Below are 12,766 nucleotides of genomic sequence, written 5' to 3' on the forward strand. Positions count from 1 at the left end.
ACGATGACCTATCACCAACTACCAAAGAATATATGTAGTAAGACCGACTTTTGAATTCTATGCAAAGTTGGACTTGTTTAATGGTAGAGTGTAAGTAAATTCTCCGTGGGCACCTATATTCATACCGAAGGCGTCTCTATGTGATCGATGCTCCTCATGATTTGTGATGGAAATCCGGATCTTGGAACGCTTTCAAGCATGGCCATCAAAAGCAAGAATACCCAAAAAGGCAAATTTTCACCAACACAAACCGGGGCTCGAATATAATAAACAAAGGATATCTAGTTTAGCAACCGCTTTTTTTTCTTTCGAAACTGTAGTTATAGATCCCGTAGCGACCGTTGAGCTTCCCTCAATGGCAGGTTTGGGGGTCTATAAATTTTACTATGCCCCTCTCATGGCCCGGGCAACTATACGAAGTGACGTATGTATGAACATCACCTCACAGATATTTCACTGAACCTTGATACACTCGGTATATGTCTACATAGTGCAAAGCTCACTTTAAAGCGTATACGTAGATAGAACTATGCACTATGCACACGTCCCCAAACTCAATCTGCCGCATATCCGATGACCGGCATCTTCATAATGGGTAGAGGTCCGGGCTATCCATAACTAAAAACCCACCATCTAACCATCCACTAGCAAAAATGGCTTGGTAAGCACATTTAAGCAAGCTAGGCAACATGGTGTTGGTGATGATATGAAAGATCGTTTTACACACGGCTTCTTAGGACAGTTGACTCTGCCGAACGCTGGCTTTTTCTCCCTTACACAAAGATGTCAAATCCAAACCACAGAGTTCCCTGTCTGGAAATGAACGATATGTCCAACTATCACCATGCACAGACTTTGCTAGAGAACAACACAAACTGCCGGTCGCCAATTTCCGCCTAAAGCCATAGGCCCATAATCGATGGTGAATTATAACCGTCTGAGCACGTGCCAAGTCCCGAGAACATTCGATTCCTGGCGCAGTAACACTTTCGAGCAATACTTTGACACACTCGGAGAGCTATTGTATAGCCATGCAGCAAAACCTTAATGCCCCGAGTTAAATCTTTCTTACAAAACAAAGTAGATGGTCAAAACCCCGTGGACTAGGGTAGATCATGCTGGGGTGCTTAAAAGACAATCTTGCATTCGTTGGTGTTAGTATAACACCTTGCGATTACAGACAGAAACATTGTTAGTGGTGAAGAGGATAACATGGCACTACACGAGATTTCCAAAAAAAAAAAAAAAAAAAAAAATCCCTTTTCTTTCTAACGCTAATCAACCAAGTTCATTTTGAATGGCCTGAGAACGGGGGACCGGTAGAAGAAGCCGGTAGTTCTTGTTGCATGATGAAAGCATATTATTATAATAGACACAAGCATTAGAAATTTCATAACAATAAGTGCACATGTGGACCACACATTTGTTCACGCGTATTTACAGAAAATGCTATGAGAAATCAACTAGCCGCTTGAGGCTCTGCTAATTGGCAACTCCTGATATGCAGAGATTCATCCCTGTTCATGATGATCGGTAATGGCAGGCTTCGTCTTTGAAGACTATGGAATGGGCACCGATACAAAGAGAAGAAAAAAACTGCGCTCTGGATCTGTGCCCCCGCCAACCGGATATCAATGGGTTACCAGCTGGCGATTATTGTTCTCAATTGTATTTCCGGCGCGGGGGCGTAATCATCGTGTGCTCCGAGATTCCGGAGTCGGCTTTTTGAGATGTAGTTAGGGCGTAGTTGTATGAAATTATGGGTATAGATTTTTTTCAGACAGAACCCCAAGATGCAATGTTCATATGTCCGATGAATTAATTTCCGGGCCTCTAGATTGTATCCGACTCCGAAGCAGTAGGACCTTGCGCCGAAATTATGAGCACAAACCAACAAAAATATTTCTAGGTTACTGAGCCTGCTTGTTTGCCCAGCCAATCTGGAAGTTGAGCGGATCAAAGACAACAAAGGCAGAATTGAAGGCAACTGTGCCAATTACATTAAAGCCAAGTTCATTCGAGGGCTGCAATACGCCAAAGCAAAGGTCTTGCTCTTCTTCGATTGAAGAAAACTTCAGGTATTCGCCAGGGATTACGATATCAGCATCGCCGACCTTGAAGGGGAAGTCGGGCATTGTGCTTGCACAAGGAAAGACGAAGCCACCGTATTTAAAGCTATATCGAGCGTCAGAAACCTGTTTGTAATATGTCGAGGTGTATGACATAGGAAGCATCACCATGGAACTGGTCGTGTCTGCAATGGCAAACTCGATGCCGTCTGGAGCAGGAGCGGCGTCACCGATAAGACCCCCGATCGTGAAGTTCCAGTAGCCTGCTTCGCTGTTCACATTGCTGTAGCCAAGTTTGCCGGTGAATGCATCGCCATCAATGTAGCCAAATTCAATTGTTCCGCGGCTCTTGCGGTGCATGTCAACTGTGAAAACCCCGTCTTGAAGTTTTTGATTTTCTGCGATGTTATCAAAGAGGCTGGGTTGGGATTCAGGCCGTATCGGGTTGCGCGAGCGAAAAGCCATGCCCATGACACCGGAGACTCCCGACAATGCCTCAAAGCCAGAGGCGGAGGTTGCTACTTGGATGGCTTGTTTCATGACAGTAATACCATTCTCGGGGGTACCGATGCTAAGAATATCCTGGTACACATCACCAGATGCGATATCGTTGTCACCATGGCGCATCCTCCATGAAGATAGTTCCATTTTTACAGATGATGGGGAATCATCGGCGTCGTAGCCCTCCTGGAGCTTAGGGTCTGCGGCATCTTTTGAAAGGATCCAAATACCCGCCGAGCTAGTGTCGAATATTAACTTAAACGTTTTCTCAGATTGGCCGATAAAGACGGGAGTCCGGAACGTCTCGGTTGCACTCAGCAAGTAGAAATCAAACGGCCCTGACTTTTGGCGCAGCTGCAACGAAATGGCAAGATCGTTGGGAATCGATGCGCCATACTTTTGGTAGATACTCGCAAGGACTGATGGACCGTCGGGAAAGGCTCTGATTTCAGGGAGATGCTTGTTGGATTGGGCGCTCTCGGTTGGCAAAGGCGTGTTGGATAGAGAATCTGTGTGGATAGTGGGTTCAGAGGCCGAAGGTAAGCTGGCCGAAGGCGGTAGAGCCAGAGCAACTTGTGAAGCGACTAAGGCTACAGCGAAAAATGAAGAAAAACAGGAAGGCATATTAAATCTAAGATGTATCAACTAGTACCCCCGAACTAAGGAATTTAGTTTAATCCACGCCGAAGCCATGAATCGGGGGAGGGGCGAAGCGCAACTATATAACGGCCAATACGGCAGTATTACTCTTCGATATAGTCGAAGCCGGCGACCGTGAACGCCGATATCAAGCTCACAAGTTCCATGCACGTTGTGGCCAGACAATGAATACGGGGGAAGCGAATAAATCTCTGGCAAATGCTTATGTAAATGCCGTTGGTACCCCTTCAAGACCCGTGCTCTGCGTCATCCTTCATGCAAAGTGAACATAGCTTCTCAAAACAAAGAGAAAAATCCATGATGAAGCCCGGGAATAAAAGAAGATAACGGACAAACTACACTAAAATACGGTATTATGGGGATGACGCTTATCGTCTCTCGGCATGGTCCCTGGCGAGATGTGCCTTTTTTTTTTTTTTTTCTTCAGGCGTCTAGCGTTACACTTCCATCGTTCGGGGGGGCCGGGCCGTTAAATATAGTCGAGTCAAGTCAAGCCGGGGGCCGCGGCACGCTTGACTAGATTAGGTCAGCCGGTCTTTATTTGGTAACACACTGTTGATACTTACATGCCCTGGTCTTGACCAGCGCATTACGCCTAGGCTCGGGGTAAAAGGCTAACACCTACATACATATGCACATACGCAGGTATGTATGTAACTATGTGTGTTAACTGGCTGGGTATAAGGCATGTAGTTAGTTAGCTGTGTTGGTACATACATGCATATATCCCTCAAAAACTTAGCGAGAGAAAATAGCCGCAAACTTCCAGAGCCTGCTAGCATCATTTGTCAAAACATCAGTGCGCCAAAACGAGCACCGTTCGACCTTATTTTTCATCTGTTGTATGTTAGTTTGGTACCTTTTTAGTTTTGGAAAAAGGGAAAAATAAAAAGGATTTCACCGGCGGCTAATCACACTGCCAAGACCGTAACGCCACTTTCTCTAGCAAGGGTCCTCTATACCTTGATTGGCTGGAAATACCTTCTAGAAGAGATCCTTTGTTCTTTCGAGAAAACAACAGTTTACTCGCCTAACGCGGTGAGCTAATTTCTTTGTGAATAGTGTGAAGATGATAAATGAAAGAATATATTTCAGTAGTTTGATTGTGAGGACTTACTGAAGTCCTTTACGGAAGAAGTTTGATTCCGGAACGTCAGACAATATCAATAGATTACAGAAGTAAGTGCGCGCAAAGATCTGTGGTAGAAAGTATTGCTCTTGTATTCAATAGAGAGGAAGATGAAGACTGTTGTCTAGAAGGAAAAGCTAGCTACAATTGACATAGGAAACACTGAACCTTTTATATTCATGGAGAGTTGTGCTTCTCAGGAGCAAGTAGAAAGAGTTCTGATCTTTCGGAGCTTGTGCAAGTGGTGGATGTTCAGCTTGTTACCCGGAAACGTGACGTCAGTGTTAGGACCCGTGATCCAAACGGCCGACTGACCTCTACTCCAAACGTTCGAGTTCAAGTGACCGATTGTTTTGGGTATAGTGCTTTGTTGAGATTTTGCATGGAAATTCAGTATATTCAAGGGAGAGTTCTATGTAGCAGGGCACGGGTTCATGTATGCTAGGAGGAGCAGGCGGGGTATGTAGTCACGTGATGTGGCTGAGCCGTGGCTGGCTTTGTGGCTGGGACTTGATATCACAACATGCTTTGGGGACATTAGTCAGGTGCTTCATTCAGCTCATCCTTCAAGGGTCGCGAATCCTTTAGGGTTGACTGGATGCACCAACAATATATTAACTTAATTAAGTGAAATGTTGAGTTAGTGTAAGGGTACAACCAGGGTACATGATGACACGTGACCCCAGGGCACGTGCACATGGAGACCCACAGTTCCCACGACCTGGGATACAAAGGCAGGGAGAGGGAGAACATAGAACCTAGGGAGAACAAGAGAAGAGAAGTAACGATTCACTGACATATTCGCCCTCACCCCAAAATGAAATATCAAAACTCGCTAGAAGACCAAAACTAATCATGAATACAAGAAGATCAGAGGTAGCATCCCTTTTATACCTCTGATGGAATTAGGAGAATCTAATATCATTGTGGGAGAGAATCAGGGCCGGGATCATGCCCTGATGATTGTTGAGAAATGGAATTGTGGATGATGACTCATCCTGGCAGCCTCAGTGGTTAAGTAACCCTAATCGCCTCGCAACAAATAGCGATAGACATCCTAGTCTCCATGTTGGACTATTTATTTATTTATTTATTTATTTTCGAGGCTAGCGGGGGAGCACGTGACTTCCGCCCATTCCAGTGGGAACATGCAGACTAAGGCTAACTGAAAACAAAAAACTGTTCCACCAAGGGACGCAAAGCAGCCAACTTTCTGAGGTCCATCTCGAACACGCAGAGTGGCGTTGCTCCTGTCATGGCCCGACTTGCGGTCATTGCTTGTGTGATCCCTACCGCAACATATGGTGCAGAAGCGTACTGGCCAGGCCTCCACCGGACGAGCTCCAGGGGCAATCAAGTCTCCACTGGGGCTAAACACCTCGCAAGCAAAATAGAGGGCACGCTCCGAGTCGCGATGAGAGCGGTGCTGCCGGTTTGGAAGACCACGCCGTCCTCAACCCTTCATCGCGAAGCCGCAATCGCCCCCGCCTTGCTCCTCCTGGAAAACAAACGACAAAGGTTAGCCGCTAGGTGGACAAGCCTGGACTCCGCTCACCCGCTGGTAACCCGAGCCGACGCCAGCCCCGAAACTAGACTTGGCCGAACTCTTTCTCTGATCGAGCACAAGCCTCCAAGACCCAAGCTTATGCCCCCGCCCAAGACGGCACAACCGACCAAGAAGACCAAGGAAGGCTACGACTTCTCCCCGCTCCGGAAGGCAGCCGCCACCCGTGACATCCTGGTGATTCTAGACAACCAGGCCGCTCATGACTGCCTCCTCCCCGGGGCCACACCGACAGACACCAGCCAAGACCGCATCCTTGAGTTCCACTCACTTGCTAGCACTTGGCCCAACCGACACCGCTACCCTCGAGTGCAAGTGGGACAAGTCCTCCCGTTCTGGGTCCCTGGACACAAGGGCATTCCCGGCAACGAAATGGCTGACACCCTGGCAAAGGAAGGCGCGTCTCTGACTCCACCACCCGACCTAACCCCCTCCATCCCCACGTCATACAAGGACCTCGGGCTCACGGCGGCCCTGGAGGCCCCCTTTGAACTGAAAATGCCTAGAAGGACTCTTGGTTGGCTGCTCGCTGCTCGTTCCCACCACGGGGACTTCGAAGAGTACCACGAGCGCATGAACCATACTGACTTCAAAAGCACATGCCCATGCAGGAAACGAAAAGACCCCCTCCACTTCTTCTTCTGTTGGAAAGGCAAACGTCTGTCAAAGGTCTTCACCAGGAGGCCCATACACACGACAATCGACGATACCCTGACCACGAAACAGGGTGCACATGACTTCCGCAGGTTTGTCGAGGAAACAAAATTCTTCGTAGATATTTGCCCGTAGCCTGTAGCCTGTAGCCTTGTTTTGGCGGACGGTAGGAGAGAAAGCTTAGCCAGGATAGCGCTGCTCGAGTCCCCTTCCGCTCCCTAGTTCCGACCGGTTTTTCCTCTTTTCCCGGGGTAGATGTACCACATAACCTTTCCTTTGTTTTCCGGACCTTCATCTTGGAGGGATTTTCGAGGACCCTAGGGTGCCTCGACGTCTAACGATCCAATAGGGTCGGGCCCACGTGATCCACAGACAGACGTAAAACGTAATAATAATAAAAAAAAAAACAAAAAACTATCGCTATGACAGCGCGTGGCGCAATGCCAGGGTTAGGCTGGTGAGGCCCGCGGAAGGGATGGTGGGCGCTGTGCAGCGGCTGCCCCACCGGAGGTGTAGTAGAGGGGACACAGGTCCTGAAGAAACTGTGTCTTGTGGAGGAGGGTGGAGAGGCGGGCCGCTCCCGTAGTGGTACCGAGCACGAAGGCTAGGGTCCCGAGGCCACGGGGGCGTCCGAGGGTTGCGAGCCGTTCCCTCACGGTGGGGCACGCAGCGAAATGGGTAGAGGCCTTGGGACGGCCACAGGCGCAGTAAAGCGCCGCTGCGGTGTGCTCAAACCGTTCGTGGTATGACATGAAGTCACCATGGTCGGTCCGGCATTGGATCAAGAAGCCGAGGTGGCGTCTTGGGAGTCGGAGCTCCTTGGGGGGCCCTCTGGGCCAGGGGATCTCCAATTCGTGGTAGGAGGCAGGTGCCGTCTTCTGCCACCACTTCGAAGCCTCTTCAAAGAAATGGCGTCTAGTGGCTGCTTTGCCCCCTGCAACTGTTGCCACAAGCCTGGCGGGCGTTTCCCGGCAGGCCGCCTTGGCGAGCACATCCGCACGCTCGTTGCCCTCGATGCCGAAATAGCCGGGGCACCACAGTACCCGGACCCTCCCAGGTCGGGCGATGGTGCTGACAGTCCGGGCAGACCAGGACGCGGCGAGTTCTCGGAACTCAAGGATTTCCCTCTGAGAGGTCAGAGTCGGGGTGGAGTCAAGCAAAGACTCCGAGGCCTTCTGATTGTCCAGTATCACGTGAACATCGGTGGCGAGGCGGGTGCATGGAGATGCTAACGCCGCCTTCAGGCCCAAGAGGGCGCCTGCGACCTCCGCGTCGTAGACCTCGTGGTACCCGCCCAGAGAAGCGGTCTTCTCAGCCAGGACTTGGTCAAGCTGAGTGACGTGCGCGCCGGCGCCTGCAGAGCCGTCTGCCTGCTTGGACCCGTCGAAGTATACGACGATGTCGTATGGTGGGATGGCGGCAACCAGCTTTTCGAAGGCCTCCTTTGACATCTCACTTCTCGTGAGGCGTGGAGGCGGGGGTGCGTATGAGTACGGGAGAAGAACTCGTCGCGGGATGGGTGGTATTAGGGCACTCTTAGCCCGAAGGTCGGAGGACCCCATGTTGGGCTAGGGTGAAGGCACAAGGCCACAATGAAACAAGTCATCACGTGATATGGATAAACGGCCACCCGGTAGACGACATGGCAGACGACACAGCACGAGCCTCAGACTACAAAGACATGGATAACTATAGGAAAGCTAGAACCTCTAAAAATCTTGACAGGGGAGGAATGTGCTACTAATCTCCTTGCCCATCTCCAAAAACCTATTAGTGAATTGTGGTATTCAGAGGAATTATAGGAACCGTCAGTTGAGGCATCAGACCTGACAGCCCTGACAACTCCATATTCTGGGGCCCAACTCGTCTTCACATCATAGTTATCTCCAAATGTCTATTGTATTTCTCTCTGATATTGTACCTCTTTGCTTTACTCTATCACAGGCTTTCTAGAAAGAAGTCCACAAAATAACTCAGAAACCTCAACCATCCAATAATCTCCAGTTGACCTTACCTCTATGACTCTTGTTGGTGGTAGTTGATCAATACAAAGACTTGTTCATTGTGTAACATGCATACGAAAGCCACTGTCAGTATTGAATAGGAGGACTTACTATTGTCATCTGACTGAAGGTATGTTCAGGAATACCTCGCCTCATAAAGTTGTAGAAAACATGTGGTGGAGTAGTAGCAAACAGAAAAAAGGTCCGCTGAACATAGCATCCCACTTTTGGATAGAACTCTAATGCAGTTAGAAGTCAGGGGTTTCAGGTGTAGTAATAGACCAAGAAGTTCAACTAGACTTGACAAGTTCCCTACTGTTGATATAGCTATTGCATATGGCAAGTCTGACCCTTTCTATATTTCCATTTCTATATCTAAGTTGCCTCCAATAGCTTGGGGCTATTCTGCCATAGTTTTCTTGATACTGTCCTTCTTGCTACTTCTCCACCACGAGCTCATCACAACTCTATGAGGCACAAAACATCCAAGAACACTCCCTATCTATCAGAGATGCTTGAAGGATAACGATCGTCGCTAGATCGTAGAGTTTGACTCCTACAAATATAGCTGTAGTTTGAAACTCTATTAACTTTACGTAGTGATCCTCTTCTTGGGTCTCAGTTGCTCTCAAAGTTGATGCGCAGCCATCTTCCATGGGCGCCCTGTTTGCCATATGTGAATGAGTTGATGTAGAAGTCTCCAGTCTCTTTGAAGTCGTTGCAGATATCAATAGCGTGGGAGCCGAAAAGGGTGCTGCGAAGGTCGGTCCACTTCCAGTTTTCCTCACCAACATCAGGACGTTCCACAGTGTTTGCAGAAATCTATTCTTCATACACGCCTTCTCCCTCAGCCTCCCAAATTTCGTCAAGAAGAGAGTCGACTAAATTAAGTGTGATACCGCCATACTACAAGTGTCTAAAGTTTCCAGCACTAGTTCCGGTGTGGTCCTCCCAGATAGTTAGCAGCGTCTCGGCGTGGGAGACGTGTCTCTCAGAGTTGAACAAGGTCGAAACCCGTATGAGGTCGCTGGATGCCACACGCCGGACTTCAGCATCAAAGCTATCTGGGCCGAAAGCACGTGGCCAATTATCACCTTCGGCCTGAACATTTAGGTCCAAATCAGTGATGGTATGCACATAAGTGGCAATAGCGTGAGTGCAAAACAGAGCAGTGGCAAAAATGCAAAAAGAACCCATTTTGGTGAAATAATATGCAAATGACTGGAGATAAAGAAGAAGTAATATGTGAACAAAATAGCAAAATAGAGATTGCTAAATGGTAGCGATGGTAGCTACAATGGTGAAAAACTGTTCTGATGAACGGATGAGTGACAATAAAACTTTCATTGGCAGTCCCAAGAAGGGACTTATGGTGGTTTATATACCAAGGGATGTCAATGCTAGATTGTTCACAAGACGCTTGACTTGGTATGTTGTCAACTCCCCGAGACGGTGCTATCGTCCCAGCCTTCTTTAGCCAATAATATTGGGTGTGAATTTCTTTGACAAACAATACCGTAATCTGAATACCAAGCAGAGCTCCAAAAGTTAGCCCTCCATGGGTATTTCCTTCACCGACAGCTCCCTCGTTCGATTCTAGACTTATTGGACCACAAAAAGCCATCAGGTACATCGTGGCCACACATCTACAAGAAATAGCTTCTATGCAAGTACAAGATAAAAAAGGGACATATTGACTCTTAGTTCCACTTCTACTGTTGGGGGCCATTGATGCTTGGACCAAGAAGTGTTGATATTGTCAGCATGCCAACCCTACAAATATAAGCATCTTAGGGTTGTGCTCCTCTGACTACATCGGAATTGCCTTCAACTCGTTCACGTTCTAACATCACAACTCGCCACAAGAGGAGCGCTATTGTAAAAGTTCCCAACCTAGTGGAAGCTGAACGACAAAAGGCCTCACTTCTCCTTTTCTTGCTCGGACTAGACTTTGCTTCTAAGCTTCACTAGGCATTCTCCTCCGACTACTACTTGACTCTAGCACAAGACATCGATGGACTGCTGGGCATAAAAGGGCTGCTCTCTCTCTCTCTTCCATAGTATCTAGAATAGAAGGATCGATGATTGTTCGCCTTTCTTCCCCTTCATTGAATACATTCTCTTTCATTGAACTCTTTGAACTTGTGACGTTCCGGATACTTCTCCGTACAGGACAACAGTGAGTCCTCCTATTAAACACTGATATATTCAGACAAGTATTGTTTAGTTCATTTGCTCTTTTGTTCATAAACTAACTATTTCAAAATGGGAAATCTGCCAAATTACCTTTTATACCTGAAACAGCCCTGGTGTAATGCATAGATGTATGTAGTCTGGCCTGTTGTTGACCTGCACATGTAATCTGACCAAACTCTAACTGGAATCCAAGTTACTTTGGTTAGGCGCCACAGCCGCCACACGACAATAAGTTATAACCGGCGGCTAAATAGGTGTGTTTTCTGACTTGTTACTGGGTTCTTATTTCTACATTCTAGCTTTTTTTAATGTGAAACAGGTTTTCAACAAGATTTTGTAGTGACCAACTAGTTACATCTTCAAGTTCTAGAACTCCTTCGCTAGCAATATTTCTTATCTCACAACATGTGGAAAACGGGTAGAGTGTGATATGTTCCAAGCAGTTATCAGTTATATCAATAGGGGTAAATGAAATAATGACGATCTCATTAACAATGTAGACTCTGCTCTGAATGATTGCATGATTCCCTCTCCATCTCTATTCTCCTATCCTCGGCCTCGCTGGCCGTTTTATCTCTCCTCCTGGCTGTGGCTGATGGTATGTGGATCTGTGTGGCGATGGCTGACTACTCTGTGGCTGCCCGTTTCCTCCTGGACACCCCGGGATGTGTCCGTCGTTTGCCCGGTCAGGTGGTGTATCCCGTTTTCACACAACACCTTGAATTTAGATACAGAGTAATGTCATGTGGTAATATGCATAGTATGTATCGAGGATCAAGTTCTACATAGCGTTGCTCTGATCTCAGATTTACCTATCCCATGTGTCAAACTATCGCTGTCGGAATCACTAACTACAAAGAGGCCAAGTTACCCAGTTAGAGTACAGCACAGTGACCACGAGAGCCCAGTGTACATAATGGAAGATAGAAGCCCTACTAAGTAAGAAAGTCTAAGTGTGTGAATCGAACTGAGGGTTTTATTCATAAATACTGAGGTAAGTTGTGCTATCTACTGGTATTTATGAGGGGGATGAGGGGTGGAGTCCGGTGTTGATATTAGGATTAGGGTTACACCACAACAAAGTGAATGTTTGTATTTTTGGCGCAGTGGTAGTTTACGCGCTTTGACAAAACCGCCGATTTGGCGCATGAACCCAGGGATGTTTAGTGGGCCAAACTCTTGGCGCATTAGTTACTGTCTTGTTGCCGCTGTCATATCCATGCTACACAAAAGCGCGCTAGTTAGTCCGCTTGTAACATGAAGTACCGGGCGCTTGGGCCACCTCCCAGTGCCCCGAAAACGAGTGCTGTGGGACTTGATCTGTGGGTTAGGGTTGTGCTAACCGTGGCATTCCAAGTTTGACGTTGATTGGATGATGCAGTAACTAGTTAGTTAGTCAACTATCTAGAGAGTTTGCGCTTTTTTTATGTGGTGAATAATTCAGTGCTTGTGTCCTTTTCATTCTGCATCGAACCCCTTGTAATAGTTACACCTCCTCGGCCAGAATTTGTTTCCTGGCGTAAAAGGAAACCTACGACGGGCTTGTATTAGTTGAGCTCCTAATACTTGTCCTGCCAAGTTATATTTCTGGAGCTGTAGCTTACGGTGGCATTATGCCATGAAGGAGAACACAAGTAACTATGTACATATGTATGTATGATTAGTTAGGGGAAAAGAAGGAAGATTCTGAGAGGATTAAAAAAGAACTTAGTCTCTTGTCGGTTCACGAACCAAGATTGATAGATGATTCAAGCTGCTCGTTGTTCTAACAAGATCTAATAGCCAGGCCACTGATATTCTAGCTAGTCATCAAGTGAAAAGGCAGCCAATACTCACATTCTACTCAAGCACAGGAACGAAAGTCTCAAGAAAAGACTATATGGCACCTAGCTAGAAACTTGAGAGAATGATGAGCAGACTCTCAATTACTGAACCTTTTTAGTCAGACTTTATTTCTACATAACCATTAGAATATATGTCGGTATTCTTA

General features: G+C 47.3%; 3 protein-coding genes across 3 annotated transcripts; 1 reads left to right on the forward strand and 2 right to left on the reverse strand.

Annotated features, from left to right (window-relative positions):
- Positions 1 to 1,910: 1,910 nt before the first annotated feature.
- On the reverse strand, positions 1,911 to 3,194 carry BROUX77_003231 (uncharacterized protein; the record flags this gene model as incomplete). Its single annotated transcript, XM_073747860.1, has 1 exon — positions 1,911 to 3,194. One exon carries the CDS (start codon positions 3,192 to 3,194, stop codon positions 1,911 to 1,913), a length of 1,284 nt encoding a protein of 427 aa, XP_073605656.1.
- Positions 3,195 to 5,773: 2,579 nt separating this feature from the next.
- On the forward strand, positions 5,774 to 6,712 carry BROUX77_003232 (uncharacterized protein; the record flags this gene model as incomplete). The annotated part of the gene is made up of 1 exon (XM_073747861.1): positions 5,774 to 6,712. One exon carries the CDS (start codon positions 5,774 to 5,776, stop codon positions 6,710 to 6,712), a length of 939 nt encoding a protein of 312 aa, XP_073605657.1.
- A 314-nt stretch (positions 6,713 to 7,026) lies between these two features.
- BROUX77_003233 (uncharacterized protein) lies at positions 7,027 to 8,139 on the reverse strand (the record flags this gene model as incomplete). Its single annotated transcript, XM_073747862.1, has 1 exon — positions 7,027 to 8,139. One exon carries the CDS (start codon positions 8,137 to 8,139, stop codon positions 7,027 to 7,029), a length of 1,113 nt encoding a protein of 370 aa, XP_073605658.1.
- Between the last annotated feature and the right edge of the window lie 4,627 nt (positions 8,140 to 12,766).

The sequence above is a fragment of the Berkeleyomyces rouxiae genome, assembly GCF_048999995.1.
Source record: "Berkeleyomyces rouxiae strain 22BRR77 chromosome Unknown BrBRR77_ptg000003l, whole genome shotgun sequence".
In the NCBI taxonomy this organism is placed as follows: domain Eukaryota; kingdom Fungi; phylum Ascomycota; class Sordariomycetes; order Microascales; family Ceratocystidaceae; genus Berkeleyomyces; species Berkeleyomyces rouxiae.